At 34.3% G+C, this 15,981-nt stretch overlaps 1 protein-coding gene across 1 annotated transcript in view; it reads left to right on the forward strand.

The window, feature by feature from the left end:
* PACRG (parkin coregulated) overlaps positions 1-15,981 on the forward strand; it is a 501,166-nt gene that overhangs the window by 68,461 nt on the left and 416,724 nt on the right. Inside the window, exon 2 of the mRNA XM_063096160.1 lies at positions 13,358-13,492. Within this exon, the coding sequence (XP_062952230.1) occupies positions 13,358-13,492 (135 nt within the window). The remainder of the gene's footprint in view (positions 1-13,357; positions 13,493-15,981) is intronic.

A 15,981-nucleotide genomic window follows, 5' to 3' on the forward strand; every position in this document is an offset into this window, starting at 1 on the left:
AATATCTAACATATTTCAAACCATGCTTACAGATTCTATTAAAGTCATGTAACCAATATGCATACATCCAAAGTAAGCCATGGCTATGCAAGAAGGAAAACTTCTGAATGTAAAGGATGCTATTAATAAAGCTTCTGGGTCCTTGGGTTGTGGGTGTCTGGTTGGGACTTGTAGACACATGGCCAAGACAGTCTTGTAAATGGAGAAGCAGTCCAGAGCTTAATCTCCATGTGGACTAGTTGGCTTTATTTTTGCCACAAGCTGACCTAACTTCAGCCAGCTTTCACAAATGAAGATCTTGGTTTGGGAAAAAAGCATATTTACTAAAAAATATAAATAAAAGGTAAACAATAATAGAAACACTTTACATCTGAATAGTGAAGGATGCATTGTTTCTTTATTAGGGTAGGCAACATGCTATTTAGGTACATGTCCATTTCTTCCTCTCCTTTCATATTCTCAACATTTTTTTCATGGTTGAATGAACACTGTTGGAAACCATGGTAGAAAAACTCAGACTAATAGTCTAGTCCAGTGTTCCGTATTATATTATCTCCTGGGTGGGTTGTAATGCGCTTTATATGTGTGACGTATATTTTTATACATTTTTTTCCTTTATCTGATCATTAGAGTTTCTAAATCATAATCAGGGTATTTAATACCTCTGTAAATTATATGAATTTTCAAAGTACTTTATTTTAGAGGAATCCAGTAGATTGATGGGAAAATAGAACTCTTTTTTACAAATATAAACTTTTTTTATTGTACACAGTTCTAAAACTCATTTTTTATTAAATAGCTACTTCTTTCTGCAGAATATCAGTTTTCATCATGAGACACAAGGATTTTCAGATTTTCTGTTAAAATATTTATGACATGTAAGATGTGGATGGCGATACCCACATATACAAAAATAACCTTTTTACTCTAATTATCCAGTAAGAAATAACTCTGTTGTAAGACACAGCAGATATATGTTTCAATATAAACTTTATTATGCTTCAACATTAAAGGTGTTGGAATAGACTATATTTTAAACTCTTGCCAATTTATATTCTCCTTTCACATTTAGCTCTCTCATTTCTTCAGCCTTAGTGTTTGGTGTGACAGTGTATTAGCCAAGCTGTCTCAGTCATTCAGGCATTTTATCAGTTCTACAGGACAGATGCTAAATAGCATAGTTTAAATTGAAGTGTCTGATGACTCTCTGGAGACAAGTTGATAGCAAGAACCACATTTGGACACTTAAATATGTGACCTTTTTCTATATTTAACTGCAAGAAGAGGGAAGCTTTTAAGTAAATTTTTTTAGCCTTTAACTACCAAGTCTTCTTTCTTATCATTTGATCGTTGCATCTCATTTTGTTAGGAAAGGCTGTCAATCTTCTCTTTCTCTCCTGCCATAGAGAATTTAAAGGACCACCACTGCCTATTATTTTAAACAAAAATAGTTTTTAAAAAATTGTGTAGTTTAACTATTGCTTTCAAGACAATATAAGACAATAGAGATGACATTTTAAAATAAAATCTTAGTTTCAAATGTCCTCTAATTTAGTTATAAATGTAAAATGACATAACTATAATTTGTTCAGCAATCTTTGGGACTTCCTTGTGCCAAATATTTATTGCAGAAGCATTTTTAAATCAAGTGCACTATACATTTATGTTAATGGATCCTAGCCTGAAAGAAGTCTGGTATCTATGAAAAGGAGGAATTATTAAATGATAAAGTTGAGAAAAATATGCCTTTAAATTTAAATTGGGATATGTTTCCATAGCCCCTTTGGATTTCAGTTTATCAAGTATAAAGCAAAGAGCTGATATGTTCTTTAAGGTTCCTCTTAGCTTTAAAGTTGTATGAATTCTCTGATAATATTGTATGTCCTCAATATTTGTTGAATTAATAAAAAAAAAAACATATGAGGTTATAGAGGTGTAGAAGGAATCTAAGAGGTCAGTCAGTAAATTTTTTAAATTTGACACACGAGGAAGGTGAGGCTGAAAGGGGTCCAATGACTCTCCTGTGCTGCATGGTAGCCCATCCACGCCGTATGGTGCTGTCTTCTGTACCACATGCATCCTCGTGAGCTACCATAAGTCCTCTTGGAAACCATCATGGTATAATGTACTGTCAAGCAGAGAAGCTAAGTCCAGTACCAAAGTCTTCTAAGGTTTTTAATTGAAATATCTGCCATTTTACTAAGTATTGCTATCTTATACTGATAACACTAGTCTTTCTCATTCTACCTATGTGAAAAACTGCATTAGAAGTTATTTATTTTTCTGTAACCATCATATAACAATGCTAATTTAAATGTAACATTATAATATACACCAATATTAATTTTAGTTTTATTTATGCTAATCGTATTTAAACTGGTCTCTACAAGTACTTTAGACTAATTTAAATTACTTCATTTAAGCACCACAGAGGCCTTAGATCCTCAGCCAAATTTTCCCAATTGAACAAATGAATTTCAAAATAGAAAGTGTGGATTTTATTGTGAGAGATTTCACATAGAAGAGAAAAAAGTATTGATCTTATTAATAGTGAATTTTTGGTTATTATGTGGTGGTAATAATTAATGATTACTTAAATCTAAAAAAATGTATAGAAAATTCAGACAAATTAATTCTGATTTAACCATTAATAACTACAAAGGTTGCAAATAGACAAATTTAGGGACTAGCAATATAATTCTCTGATAATTATTATTTCTAATTAAAATTGTGCAAAATTCAGGTTTATAGAAAATCACAATATATTACTGCCTGGATCCACTGAAAAGTGCACGGACTTTGTAAAGGCTGAGTAACATTTTCTAGTGAAAAGAACAATGCCTTCTAACCCAAGGGATTTATCTTCTGAAGTGTGGAATCCTATATATATTTTTTGTGGTACTTATCATATACTTTTTCTATTGCAGATTCTGGGGGATATTCTCAATCTCTTTTCTTAAATGATATAAGAGGAGTCTTCCAAAAGTTCGTGGAAGGATTCATGTTATCTTTTAATTCAATTTTTCCAGGAACTTTTTTGAAGTGCCTCATATATTTTGAGAATAATGTATTTGACTTGATTTTCATCTCCAACAATACCAAGCCTAGTGATGTGCGAATATTAGGTACTCAGTACATTTTCAATGAATAAATGATTGCATTAGTCCATTTCTGTCACTTATAACAAAATACCTGGAACTGGGTAATTTGTAAGAAAACATAATTTACTGCTTGCAGTTTGAGAAGCTGGGAAGTCCAAGGTCCAGGGAACACATCAGGTGAGTGTCTTCTTTGGTGGCAGCTTTACAGCAATGCAGGGGTCTCACAAGGCATGGTCCTACGATGCAATCGCCTCTTCAAGGCCCCACCTTTCAATGACCATAACAGGATTGCCCACCCTGAGCAGTTACAACGAGGTTTATGCCTCAGTGGGGATCGGAAGGCATCTGATCTACAGCAATGATGTAGGTACAATCTGTTTTAGAGCTAATTTCTTAACTTTGCTTCTAAGACATATTTTAGTTTATGTGGCCGTAGGTCCTAAATTTGTATTTATGAGTTTCTAACACTGCAAAACCTATTTTGTACTTCACAAGTCCCTCTGGCCATTTTACATAAGTATATTAGTTATACATATGTCTTCAATTCTAAAATCCATTCCAATTCCAGAAGCGATTAAATAATTTATGAATTACGGTATTATAGTCTATTGGTTTTCTTCTTTTCCCCATTTCCAATTACCATTAACTTTGCCCTACTTCAGCAATCACACCTTGCTAGCAACTCATATTTTCACATCCCATGGAGTAGGAATATATCTAGCTCTGCTTTCACAGTCCCTATTCATTCCCAATGCGCTACCAGTCTGGCTTCCAGTCCGTTGTGCCACTATTGCTTTTTAATTTTCAGATGAATACTTTCAGTCCTCTTCTTAATTTACCTCCCTGTATCATTAAACAAACAAACCAAAAACTTATCTCTCTCATTCCTTGATTCTTTTGACACTATCCCTTCTCCATTTTCTTGCTGCCGTTCTGACTATTCCTCCTGTTCTCCTGCATAGTCCACTTATTGTTAAATATCCAGGTAATGTCTTGGGTTCTCAGCATTTTTTCCACTATATGCTCTTCCTTTGAGAAATGTTGCCAATTTTCATAGATTGCACCTACCGCTTGATCACAGCCAAACTTTATCAATAGGCCAGACCTCCCTAATAATCTCTATACAGATAGTCCAGGTGTGCAATGGCCAACTCTAGTTGTTTATCGTGCAGGCATTGTAAGCCTAACATGAAGAAGGATCCAAGGTGCTCCAGGGTAGGGCTGTGGCTTGTTAGGAAAGGTTTCTTAGAGGAAGTACGGTTCCTGTTGAATCTTGAAGGTGATTAATAGTTATTCAGAAGAAAAGGAAGGAGAGAAAGCAGTGAGGGCCTGAGGGAGAATTACAGGCTGACAGAACAGCAAAATCATGGAGACCAAAAAAGAGCAGCGCGTATTTGAAACTGCTAGTATTGTGGTGTGACTTATGCTCGGGGTGCCCGTGCAGAAATGACTAGAGATCAACAGTCAGCTTGTGCTTGTCTTTGTGTAGCACATCAATGGGAAATCATCTATGGATTTTAGGCAGATGAGAGATACGATTTAATTAGTCTATTAGAATATTCATTGTGCAGCACACAGAGGAATGATCCAGAGAAAGCAAAGCTGGAGGCAAAAAGAGCAAGTCATGAAAAGAAAGAGACTTTTCTAAAAACATAAAATAAAACCTTTTAATGCTAAATACATAAAGTGAAAAACAAAGATAATAAGGAGATATTTTCAGTAACACAACCAGTACTTAATATCCTTCAATATAAAGAGCTCATACAAATTGATATTCATGCGGAAAAGACAAACGTGTGCTCACAAATGCGTGTATGTTTAGTATATGGCATCTATACTAAAAGGAGAAAATGTTCATCTTCATCTGTTAAGCGCAGTAACCTAAATTTAACATTAGGAAAACCTATTCTCCTTTATAATTAGCAAATAATTTTATCAAGAATCATAAAATATACCTAAATTTTACCTTATTATCTCATATTGAGGGAATCTGTCCAAAGGAAATAACATAAAATATGTCATCTGCGTGAAACATTTATAACAACATAATTATAATAGGCAAGAAAGGAAATAATATAAATTCCAAAATAATTGCCAATAGTTGGTGGAATATTATTTAGCCACAAAAAATGAAATTTTGATATCAATAGCAACCTCAAAATCTATTACTACTAAGTAAAAAGGTGTGCTAAATGGAAATGACATAGAATGTGAAAATATGGTGTTTGCAGTATGTATATTTTTGGAAAGATTAGAGGAGAAAGCACAGAATTATTAATAGGTAGTGGAATTATAAGTGATTTAATAAGATTTTCCTCCAAATATTCTGCCGTTTCTTATTATTTACCCAATTTAAACAAATAGACTATTTGTTACTTTACAGTCTTAGTATCCCAGTCTCATCTCTGCATCAGTCATGTGTCCTCAGTAATTCTCCTGCAGATGTTTTTGCCTAATCTAACCACCTAGTACAGTGATGGAGGACATATCCTATAAAGATAAAGATAATTGGGGTTCGAATGTCTTTTCTACTATATGCTAACTCTGTGATTTCCAGCAGGTTATTTGACCTCTTCAATTTCTTGTCTGTGAAATTATGTCATGCAGTGTTGTTGAAAATCGATGCCTGTAATGTTAGGAAAACAATGAACACACTGTGAGGGGGTTTTGTTATTATTCCTGATGCCACCCTAATTTAAGGCCTTTGCCATCTCATGCTGGGACCACTGCCATAAAGGACAGACTGCTCCTCTTGAATCGATGTTCTCCTGACTCCGGTCCATCCTGTTAGATCATGGCAGAATAATCTCCCTAAAATAGGCGACCCACATCACTTGAAGTTTTCCCTGCCACCCACTCTTAACCTGTAGTGCCTGATTTTTAAGGACTCCATAGTATGTTTATCTCTATATATATTTATTGATATATATATGTTTTTATATGTATATATAAATATATATATGTTTTTATATGTATATATAAATATAAATATATATATATCATATGTTTAACAAATAAGGTTCATATCTTTTCTGGCTATTACTATAATAATATGTTGTCATATGATTAAATTATTTGATTGTTAAAGCTTGCTGTAATCCCTTTACCTGGTAATATCAACTCACGTCTCTTAATGTTGAGGAGCCCCATCTTCTATAACAATAAATTTTTCTTCCTGTAATAATTTGGTAAGCATATTCCTGGTCATTTGGTGACCTTAGCTATTGCAAAATTTCTTATGTATTAAAACGATTACAATCAGCAAATGGGGCAGACACTAAACGACAATACCTCTTACCCAGAAGTCTGGGCTGATCCAGTCCTGTGACCAACAGGTAAGGGCCTGTGTGACTCAGACACAATGCAAGTCCTGCCCACCAGCTGCACAATGACAGTGTTTTTATGAATCAAAATTTCAGGTCGAAACCAATAAAAATAGGAAATTTATGTCTTTGCATCTTTTTGTTTCAGTGCTTTAGTGAGTTGGCTAAATAAACCAGTTAGAATAACACAATGTAGATTTCCCACTTGAAGAAAGTCTTTTTCTTTTAGCAACTCCAGTTCATGCTAAAGAATAAAAATAATAAAAATAGAATTTTAAACTATATGATGAAGACTTTTAGAGAGCTTTAAATTGCTTCTTACTTGTTATTGTTAATTCCGTGACCATATGACAGATACTGTAATCTAAGTCCGAAATTCATTACAGCACGTTCGGTAAATGTAGTGCTCTGTCATCTGCAGTAATTTCAAACTGCATTCAATATCGTGGATCCCAAGTGCATTAGATTTTATTAAAAGCCTTCTGCTGCGGCATCCATTCTTCCTAATTGGTTTACAGATTGCCCCCACCATTCTGGCAAATCCTAATTGCATTTTCCCACAAATCTAGTTTGATTTATAGTTCCTTATTTGCTTTATATTATTTATAATAAATTGGGGTAAAATTCTTAAGGCATGAAATAATAAAATTTACAGTATGTCTTCTTTCACAAATATGGAACTTATCTAACGATTCTTAATGGTATTTTTGCTTGTTTTAAAAGTTGTGTAGTCAAGCTACAACCATCTACGTGGTTTCTAATAATAATATCTTTATTACCCTTCCAGAGTTATATTTCACTTGATTTTTCCAGTACAAATTTTTAGAATTATTTAGAATGAATTATGTGTAGAATATAAAAAATGTCATTTCCTCCTGTAAAGCTTAGGTACATGTATATTTGGAACAGAAAAAAATATTATCTAGGGCCATAATGCCAAAGCATCTTCATAAAACTAAGTCATACCATTACTTCACCAAGAGAACTAATTGGGAACATTATAGCTGGTTTCACAAATTAAAACTTCTAAGATGCCAAGAGTCAACTTAGAATGGATCCATAGCAGAATCAAAAAATATTAAGTGATTTAAAATAAGTAAATAGAAGAAATACGAAGGCAGAGGATAACAGATACTCAGGAAAAAGAAACTTTTCTCACTATTGATTGATTACACCTTAGCATGAATTGTTTTGTAAAATCCTCTTCTAAATAGAGACTTTCCATGGAACTGTAGGCATGGAATCATTTCTGTAGGGAATACAGAAAAAAATTATGGAAAAAAATAAGTATAAGTTATCAATATCAATTTATAAAAAGCCTTCTAGGTTTTCCTAAAGAGAAATGTGTTCATTCCCTCAAAACTTTGAACAGTTAGAATTTTGAGTTCAGAATCAGAAAGATTGGAGTACACTCCATATATGAAACAAGAAGAAGAGATAACTTTATTTTAAAAGAAATAATACAAAGAAAGGAGGAAAGATGAATAATCTCAAGCAAATTTCAGGCCATTTAAGCAAGTGGGAGGCTTACCATCAGCTTGGAATTCTACCCCACCTAGCAGTGACAAGACACTGGTCTCCCCTCCCACTGGAGTGGCATCTGAAGATGCCCAGTGGAGAGTCAGGAATTTCATCATTGTCCAGTGGTAATGAGGCCACTCCATCTGTGAGGTGTCAGTGTAGACAGTCTGGGGAGCAGTAATGAGGCACTTCTATCCCTCCCAGCCAGGGAGGTATCAGTGGAGGCCTAGTGAGTGTTAGAACCCCCACCCTCACAAGTATTAATGAGGCATTCCCTCCGCTAGGGTCAATAGGAGCCCAGTGGGGTACTGAGACTTCTAACCCAACTTTGGCAGTAATAAGGTAGCACCCTCCCCCACATCGCTACCACAGAAATATCAAAATCAACAAGCTAAAACAAAAGGTTCAGCATCCAGATTCTCATAACATACAGTACCAGATATCCAGGTTTCAATAGAAAATCAGTAATCACACCAAGAAACAGGAAGATCTCAAAGTGAATGAGAAAAAACAATCAATAGATGCCAACACTGAGATGACAGAAATGTTAGAATTGTTTTTCAGAGAACTTTAAAGTAACCATTGCCAAAAATGCTTTAATGAGAAATGATGAACACTCCCAAAACAATGGAAAAATAGAAAGTCTCAGCAAAGAAATAAAAGATATGAAGAGAATCAAATGGAAACTTTAGAATTGAAAAGTACAGTAACTGACATTTTGTTTGTTTGTTTGTTTTTAAAAGAACGTTTGGGCTCAGCAGCAGAATAGAGGGGGCAGAAGAAAGAATCCATACATTTGAAGATAGAGCAGTAGAAATTAAAATTACCCAATCTGAACAATGCAAAAACTAGACTAAAAGAAAAAAAAAAAAAAAGGAAAAAGAAGAAGAGTCTTAGTGACCTGTGGTACTATAAAAAAAAAATCTAACATTAATGTCACTGGGGTCCGGAAGGAGAGAAGAGAGAGGTTAGGCTTGAAAAAGTACTGCACTTCAAGAAACAATGGCTGAAAACTTCCCAAATTTAGCAAGAAACATGAACCTACAGATTCACGAAGTCAAGCAAAGTTAAAATAGGAAAAAAAAAAAAAAGAAAGAAATATGTGCCAAAGCATATCATAACTAAACTTATGAAAACAAAAGACAAAGAAAAATTCTTGAAATACTGAGATAAAAGTGATACCTTATGTGTAAAGGAAAAACAATCTGAAAGGCAGTGGATTTCTCATTAGAAGCCAGGCAGACTAGCAGGAAGTGGCACATGAGTTTTCAAGTGCTAAAAGAAAACTAAGTGCTAACTGGAACCCCAAATTTTATATCCAGCTAAAAATCCTTTCAGGAATCAAGAGGAAATCACAACATTCTAATATGAAAGAAAAGTAAGAAAATTCGTCCCCAGAAGACCTACCCTAAAAGAATGCCTAAGGAATTTCTCTAGACATAAAGGAAACAATGAAAGAAAGAATCGGGGAACATCAGGAAGGAAGAAAATACATGATAAAATATGGAAAAATACGAAAGACTTCTCTTTCCTCTTGAGTTTCCTAAATTATGTTTGGCAGTTGAAGCAAAAATTGTAAAAGTTTCTGAAGTGATTCTAAATGTATGTAGACAAAATATGTCACACAATTATGTTATATACAGAGGAGAGTAATACGACACTTAGGGAAGGAGGTATATGATACAAACACTAAATGAAAGAGAGTTTCAGTGTCAATAACAATGTCAGATAAAGTAAACTTTAGAGAAAACATTGCCAGAGACAGAGAGTAACATTGCATAATGAAAAAAGAGGTCAATCTAGGGACATTGTATAATTAAAAAAAGGGTCAATCTACCAGGAAGGCATGAAAATCCTAAGTGCATATACACAAAAATACAGTGTGGCCAAATATATGAAGCAAACACTAATAGAACCAAAGGGAGAAATAGACAAATCCACAATTATAGTTGGAGACTTCAACAGCGCTCCCCCAACAACTGATAGAACAACTGTCAGAAAATCTGTAAGGATACAGAAGAACTCGACAACATCATCAAGAAAAAGAATCTAATCAAAATATAAAGTGTTCCATATATTTTGATTAGATCCTGATTCTTGATGATAGAACACTCTACCCAGCAACAGCAGTGTACATATTTGTTTCAAGTGGCCATAGATACCATACCAAGATAGATTATGAGGATACTTTAAAAAGTTCATGGAAATATTTGTATTATCTTTTAATTCTGTTTTTTTTTTTTCCTGTTTTTTTTTTTTTTCTTTAATGAAAATTTTCAAGTACACTTGTATGTCCTGAGCCATAGGACAAACTTCAACAAATTTAAGACACTGAAATCATACAGACACTTCTAAATAATCCATGAGTCTCAAGGGAAATTAAAAATGCATTGGACTAAATGAAAATGAAATGCTACATATTAAACATGTGGGGCATATGGCTAAACCAATGCTGAGAGGGAAATTTATAACACCAAATGCATACATTAGAAAGGAGGAAAAGTCTAAAATCAATTATCTATGCTCCCATTTCACAAAACCAAAAAAGAAGGCAAAATAAATGAAAATAAAGTAGAGGAAGGAAATAATAAAGATAAGAGCATGAATGAATGAAATTGAACACAGAAAAACAATAGAGAAAACAATGGGTCTCTGTAGAGATAAATAAAATTGACAAACATCTAGCAAGACTGGCAAAGAAAAAGAGACACAAATGACCAAATGTCAGACATGAATAATGAGTATCATTACAGACCCCACAGACATCAAAAGGATAATAAGCGAAAACTACAAACAGCTCTCCACCCATAATTTTGACAACTTAGATGAAATGTGCCAATTCCTCAAGAAACACAAGCCACCACAAGTCACCCAATAGGAAACAGATCATTTGAATAGCTCTATAACTGTTAAGGAAATTGAATTTGTAATTACAAAACTCCAAAACACCCTGTCAAAGGGTGATAGAAGAAAAATCACATAAGATATTAATTGATGCAGAAAAAACACTTCAGAGAGCTGAACATTCATAATTGAAAACTCAGAAAAATCGGAATAGAGGGAAACTTCCTCAACTTGGTAAAGAGCATCTACAAAACATTCACATGTTTATTCATAGTAGCCCCAAACAGGGAAGAACCCAGATGACCTTTAATGGTGAAACGGCTAAACAAACTGTAGTTATCCATACCATGTAATGCTGTTCAGCATTAAAAAGCAAGGAGCCACTGATACAGCTTATATGAATCTTTAGAGGTTTATACTGAGTGGGAAAAAAGCCTATCCCAAAGGGTTACATGCTATATTAAAATAGCAAAATGAAATAGCAAAATCGTAGAAATGGAGAAGAGAGAGTTGTTGGGAGGGGGCAAAAGGCAGGGGGACGAGAGGGTGTGACTATGTAAGAGCAAACTGAGGGATCTTTGTGATGATAGAAATGTTCTATATCTTGTCTGTGTCAATAAGCTAATTGTGATGTAGTTTCATAGTGTTGCAAGATATTTCCATCAGGGAAACTGGATAAAGGTTACATGGTTCTGTGTGTATTATTTCTTACAACTGCATGTGGATCTACAATTATCTCAATAAAACTTACATAAGAAAAATAAAATAAAATAATTGAGTCTTCTGCTGACCAGAAGTAAGTACTCTACAATAATAGTACACACATGCGTGTACACGCACATACTATATATGCACTATTGCCCTATAAGTTTCTATAAATATGTATTTATGCATTCATGCCAGTTTAACTTGGCTAAATTTTCTTTCTTTAGATTATATTCTATTACTTTTTTAAGGGCATTAAAATGCTGTCAAGTTGGTAGATAATTTTTCTGTAAATAACTTCTTAGCAAAATAGAAATTTTTCAATCCTTTATCAATTCCAAGAAATGTAATTCCACGTCTGCTTATTCCAGAAATTACAAAGAAGTTCAGGAATCACAGCTGTACAGTTTCTATGATAGTAACGTAATGAAAATGTTCTCCTTTGTATACAGCCTCCAGCTCAGAAATCTGTACAGAGTAGTCGTCAAACACGTGGTTATTTAACAATAGAATGAATTTGGCTGAAACTGGCAACTGATAATTCTAGTACCAGAACAAATTTCAAAATCTTCAATAAGTAAAAGGAACTCTTGCTTCCCACTGGTAATACCAGTGTCACCTTAATTGCTTATGGAATCGCGTACCAGTATGCAGTGTAGTAAATTCTAAACTGTAAGTCACGCCTTTGTGAAACCTTACTCTTCAACTCCACTTCAGCATTTAATCATCTTAACAAGATTTTTTAGTAGCCCACTCAATTTCAAACACTGCCCTTTATACATGTATTAGATGTAATGTGTTTATCATATCTAATACACTTATTATATATTTATTTTATTTGTTACATATTATTTTAGTTATATGTTAATATATTTGTTAAAATTAAAGTTCTTTACAAAATATTAAAAATTAAAAATTAACTTGTCAAAAAACTTAAAATGTTAAGTTAAATTATTTGTTATCTTGTTCATCTTAAGTATTAGCAAAATAATCATGATTTTATTAAACTAATACATAAAATGACTCGTATTTACAAGGAAAAGCAATCGTGTTTAGACTATATGTAAGGACCAATACAGTAGACTATAGTTTTCTAAATAGTTCACCTATCACTTTGGATTTTGTAGCCTAATGAATTAGTTCAGATGTAAATAATGCAGATTTAAAAGATGCACTCACTGTGAATACTCTATATGAAATATTTCTTCTTTAATGAAAATTTCAATTTTGAGGGTGAAAGATACTTATTGTTCTAATGTTTCTTTCTTATGATTTCACATTACCAAATGTATGCTATACACACACATAGGAGGCCACCTTTTTTCTTTCTAAACCAGTTTAATCATTAATTTTATACCACATTTTTATAGTTTTATTGTTAATATTCATAATATAACATATCCTGCCATATTATGTCAGTATAGAAAGATTGAAAGGAAATATTTTCAATTTATTATTACAGTATTTCTCAAAATATATCAGACCTGAGATTAGAATTTACAATTACTAGAATTTTTTACAGTTTTAATACTCTGAACTTAAATACCGCTATTGAAATATTTTCCTTAAAGTCAGGCTTTTCTTCCTTATAAAGTGGTATTTTAGATGTCTTTTTCTAGGAATGCTTTCTAAAGTAGCTTGAAATAAAGAAGACTCTTAATAGTGATTATGAATTAATTTTCTTCTCCAAGTGTTTGTATTAACGTGAAATTTCTGTTGTCCTTTATTAGATAATTTGGTCTTTATCTTCCAGCATATTTTATACAAACTGCAGTTAAAAAAAAAAAAAAAGTAGTATTTCCATTGAGGGGTTTTCAGGGGCATGTTTTAAAACCTGATTACTATTTTTTTTTTTCCTTTAAGGTGAGAGGCCCTCCAGCTGCAGGGGCATTTAAAGAAAGACCAACCAAGCCCACAGCCTTTCGAAAATTTTATGAGAGAGGAGACTTCCCAATTGCCCTTGAGCATGATTCGAAAGGAAACAAAATAGCCTGGAAGGTAAGTCAGGGCACAGCTGTGACGGCCAGCTGCGCTTGCTGAAGTGACATCTCCCAATGCCAAATGCACTTGGCTGCTGAGTAAATAAACTGGAGTCATTTCTCAGCAAATGCAAGACGGTGGGTAAGCTCTCGGCGAAGGCCCCCCTTGACTAACAATTAAATCACAGCCTGCAAAGAGGAAAATGGCAGAATTGCTTTGCCTTAGAGAATTGTCTGCTGCCCAATTCATCTCTATTTTTATGAGAACCTGGCAGCCCAGCCTGTTCCAGGCAGTCCATCAAATGATGGAGAGCAACAGCCATTTATCTCCCCCAAATTTCACCTTCCTGCAGGACACTTCCAAATGGAAGCTTTAATTACCTAAATGCGTAGGTCAAGATTGTCTGCTCCCTGCAAGTGCAGAGCAGAATGCAGAAGCAGGCGGGTCCACCTTCCTGGCACCGTGTGACAGCCGGTGACGACTGTCATCTGCCCTGTTAGAGGCTGACCTCCACCGCTGACGCCAGCACAGCACAGACAGTTTTCTGACAAAAGGTTAATTGGCTTCAAAATAAATGTATTGCCTAATGACTCCATTCTAATGTGGCTGTGTTTCTTTCTAAAAGGCTCGCTGATGTTATTTGTAAAAACTTGCCCATCTCTTCACTGGAGGAGGCTTTTACATTTAGTTTGAAAAGCGAATGCTGATCTCCAACTAGCTTCTGCTATTTAATTATTTTCGTTATCAGCGACTTTGCTTTTGGTGATATTTATCAGCTAAGAGGGCTTCTCTGCCTATAGACAGCAAAGCAGTTGCACGGCTATGAGTTAAGAAAAATAAAAGGTTTGGGCCAAATACCAGTTAAATTAAACAATTGACACATTTAACTGAAAAGTACAGCAGTCAGTGTCTGAAGGCGAATGTAGGAATTGTTTGTAATTAGTAACAAATACATTTATGTTAAGAAATAATATTATGAAATTGAAGAATTCATCAAAGTAAAATTAACTTTCCCCTTCTATAGAAAGACTGAAAGCATTGTCTGTTTTATATCTAGAATGTCTTTTAAAAATATTTTCATATTATTTACTATCAAACATTTCTAAATCTTGAGCAGTCAGTCATCTGATACTGTTATCAAACTTAGAGTTATTCCAAATTACTTTACAAGAGAAACCTGGTGGTATCCTTATTATTAAACCCTGTCTTAATTTTTTTCGGGTCGGGGGGAAGAGGAGTGAGGAACATTATTATCTCTCTTTTAATCATCTTTATTAGAATGTGAATTTGTTATGTGAAAATATACGTGTGATGAGAAAAATTTATAGCAAGTGTAACTAATTAGATGCTTTAGTCTTAACATAAGTACATATTCCCAAAGTTTTGCTGTGATTTTTGGGTTTATTCATATATGATTAATTACCTGGATTTGTGTTTGCTTGTCTATGTGCTGGTTCTATACAAGATAACATGGTGGAGTTTCTTAAAAACCTGATTCCTGTTGGGTAAAAGAATATGTCTTAATTTTCTTTCATGAAAAATGAGTGGCTTTTGGTGTTTCAAGTAACTATAACCTGCACATACATTGCATTAATGAAAAGAATTTATATAGGTTTATTTTGACCTCTTCAAATAATTTTATGAGTAACTTTTAGAACTGTCAAGAGACTAGAAAAAAATTCATCTTGAAAATAAATTATAAATAAAAATATAGGCTGAATCATTTTGCTTTATCTTTGATAATCCGACGGTCAGCAGAGATACCAACTACTTTTCTTTTTTATGGTCATACTAATTCTTTTAAGCTACTATTGATTACAGTGCTGATTCAGCAGGCTAAAAAATGATAATAAAAAGGCAACTATTTGCTGTCATTGGTAGTATGATCACATAAGTTTAGAGAAACATCGTAATTCAGAACCCGTAGACTTCTTTTAGAGCTTTGCTACTACGTTCCAATCGCATTACCGTAACATTGAAAACAAAACTTTAAAATGGTTAAACATAGGCCTGTGAACAATCTCTCAGTATATTCTTATTCATTCCTTGGTTCGGGTCCTGTGGGGACAATCTGGTGCTAAGTAGGAGTAGAGGACTTTTTTAGGATGCCATTCCTAAGGAAAGGGCCTTGAATGTTGAAGGCAGCAGGGCAGCCCCTTTCTCCCCAAAAGCAAAAAACATAAAACCAAGACCCTGCGCTGTACTTCGTGTGTGGGCAGAGCACGGGGCCTGCTCTAGCAAACCTCGTCCCTCACTGAAGACTCCTGAGGAGCAGAGCTTCCCCAGGAAAATACTGGTCCTCCTTGCACCACCTGACACGGTGTGCCTAATGAAGTGACAAGAAGATCCATTCCTTTTATCAGACGTTCAAGAGGCCTGTGGCTCTGAAACACCTGGGACTCACCCCTCTAGGGCAGCTGGATGAAGGCTGTCGCAGTGTCTCAGGCTCCTTCCAGTCTGAGAAGATGCTGGTACGGGGATCCCTGCCCAAGACATCAAATTCCCCT

This window comes from Cynocephalus volans, chromosome 5 (assembly GCF_027409185.1).
Source record: "Cynocephalus volans isolate mCynVol1 chromosome 5, mCynVol1.pri, whole genome shotgun sequence".
NCBI lineage: Eukaryota > Metazoa > Chordata > Mammalia > Dermoptera > Cynocephalidae > Cynocephalus > Cynocephalus volans.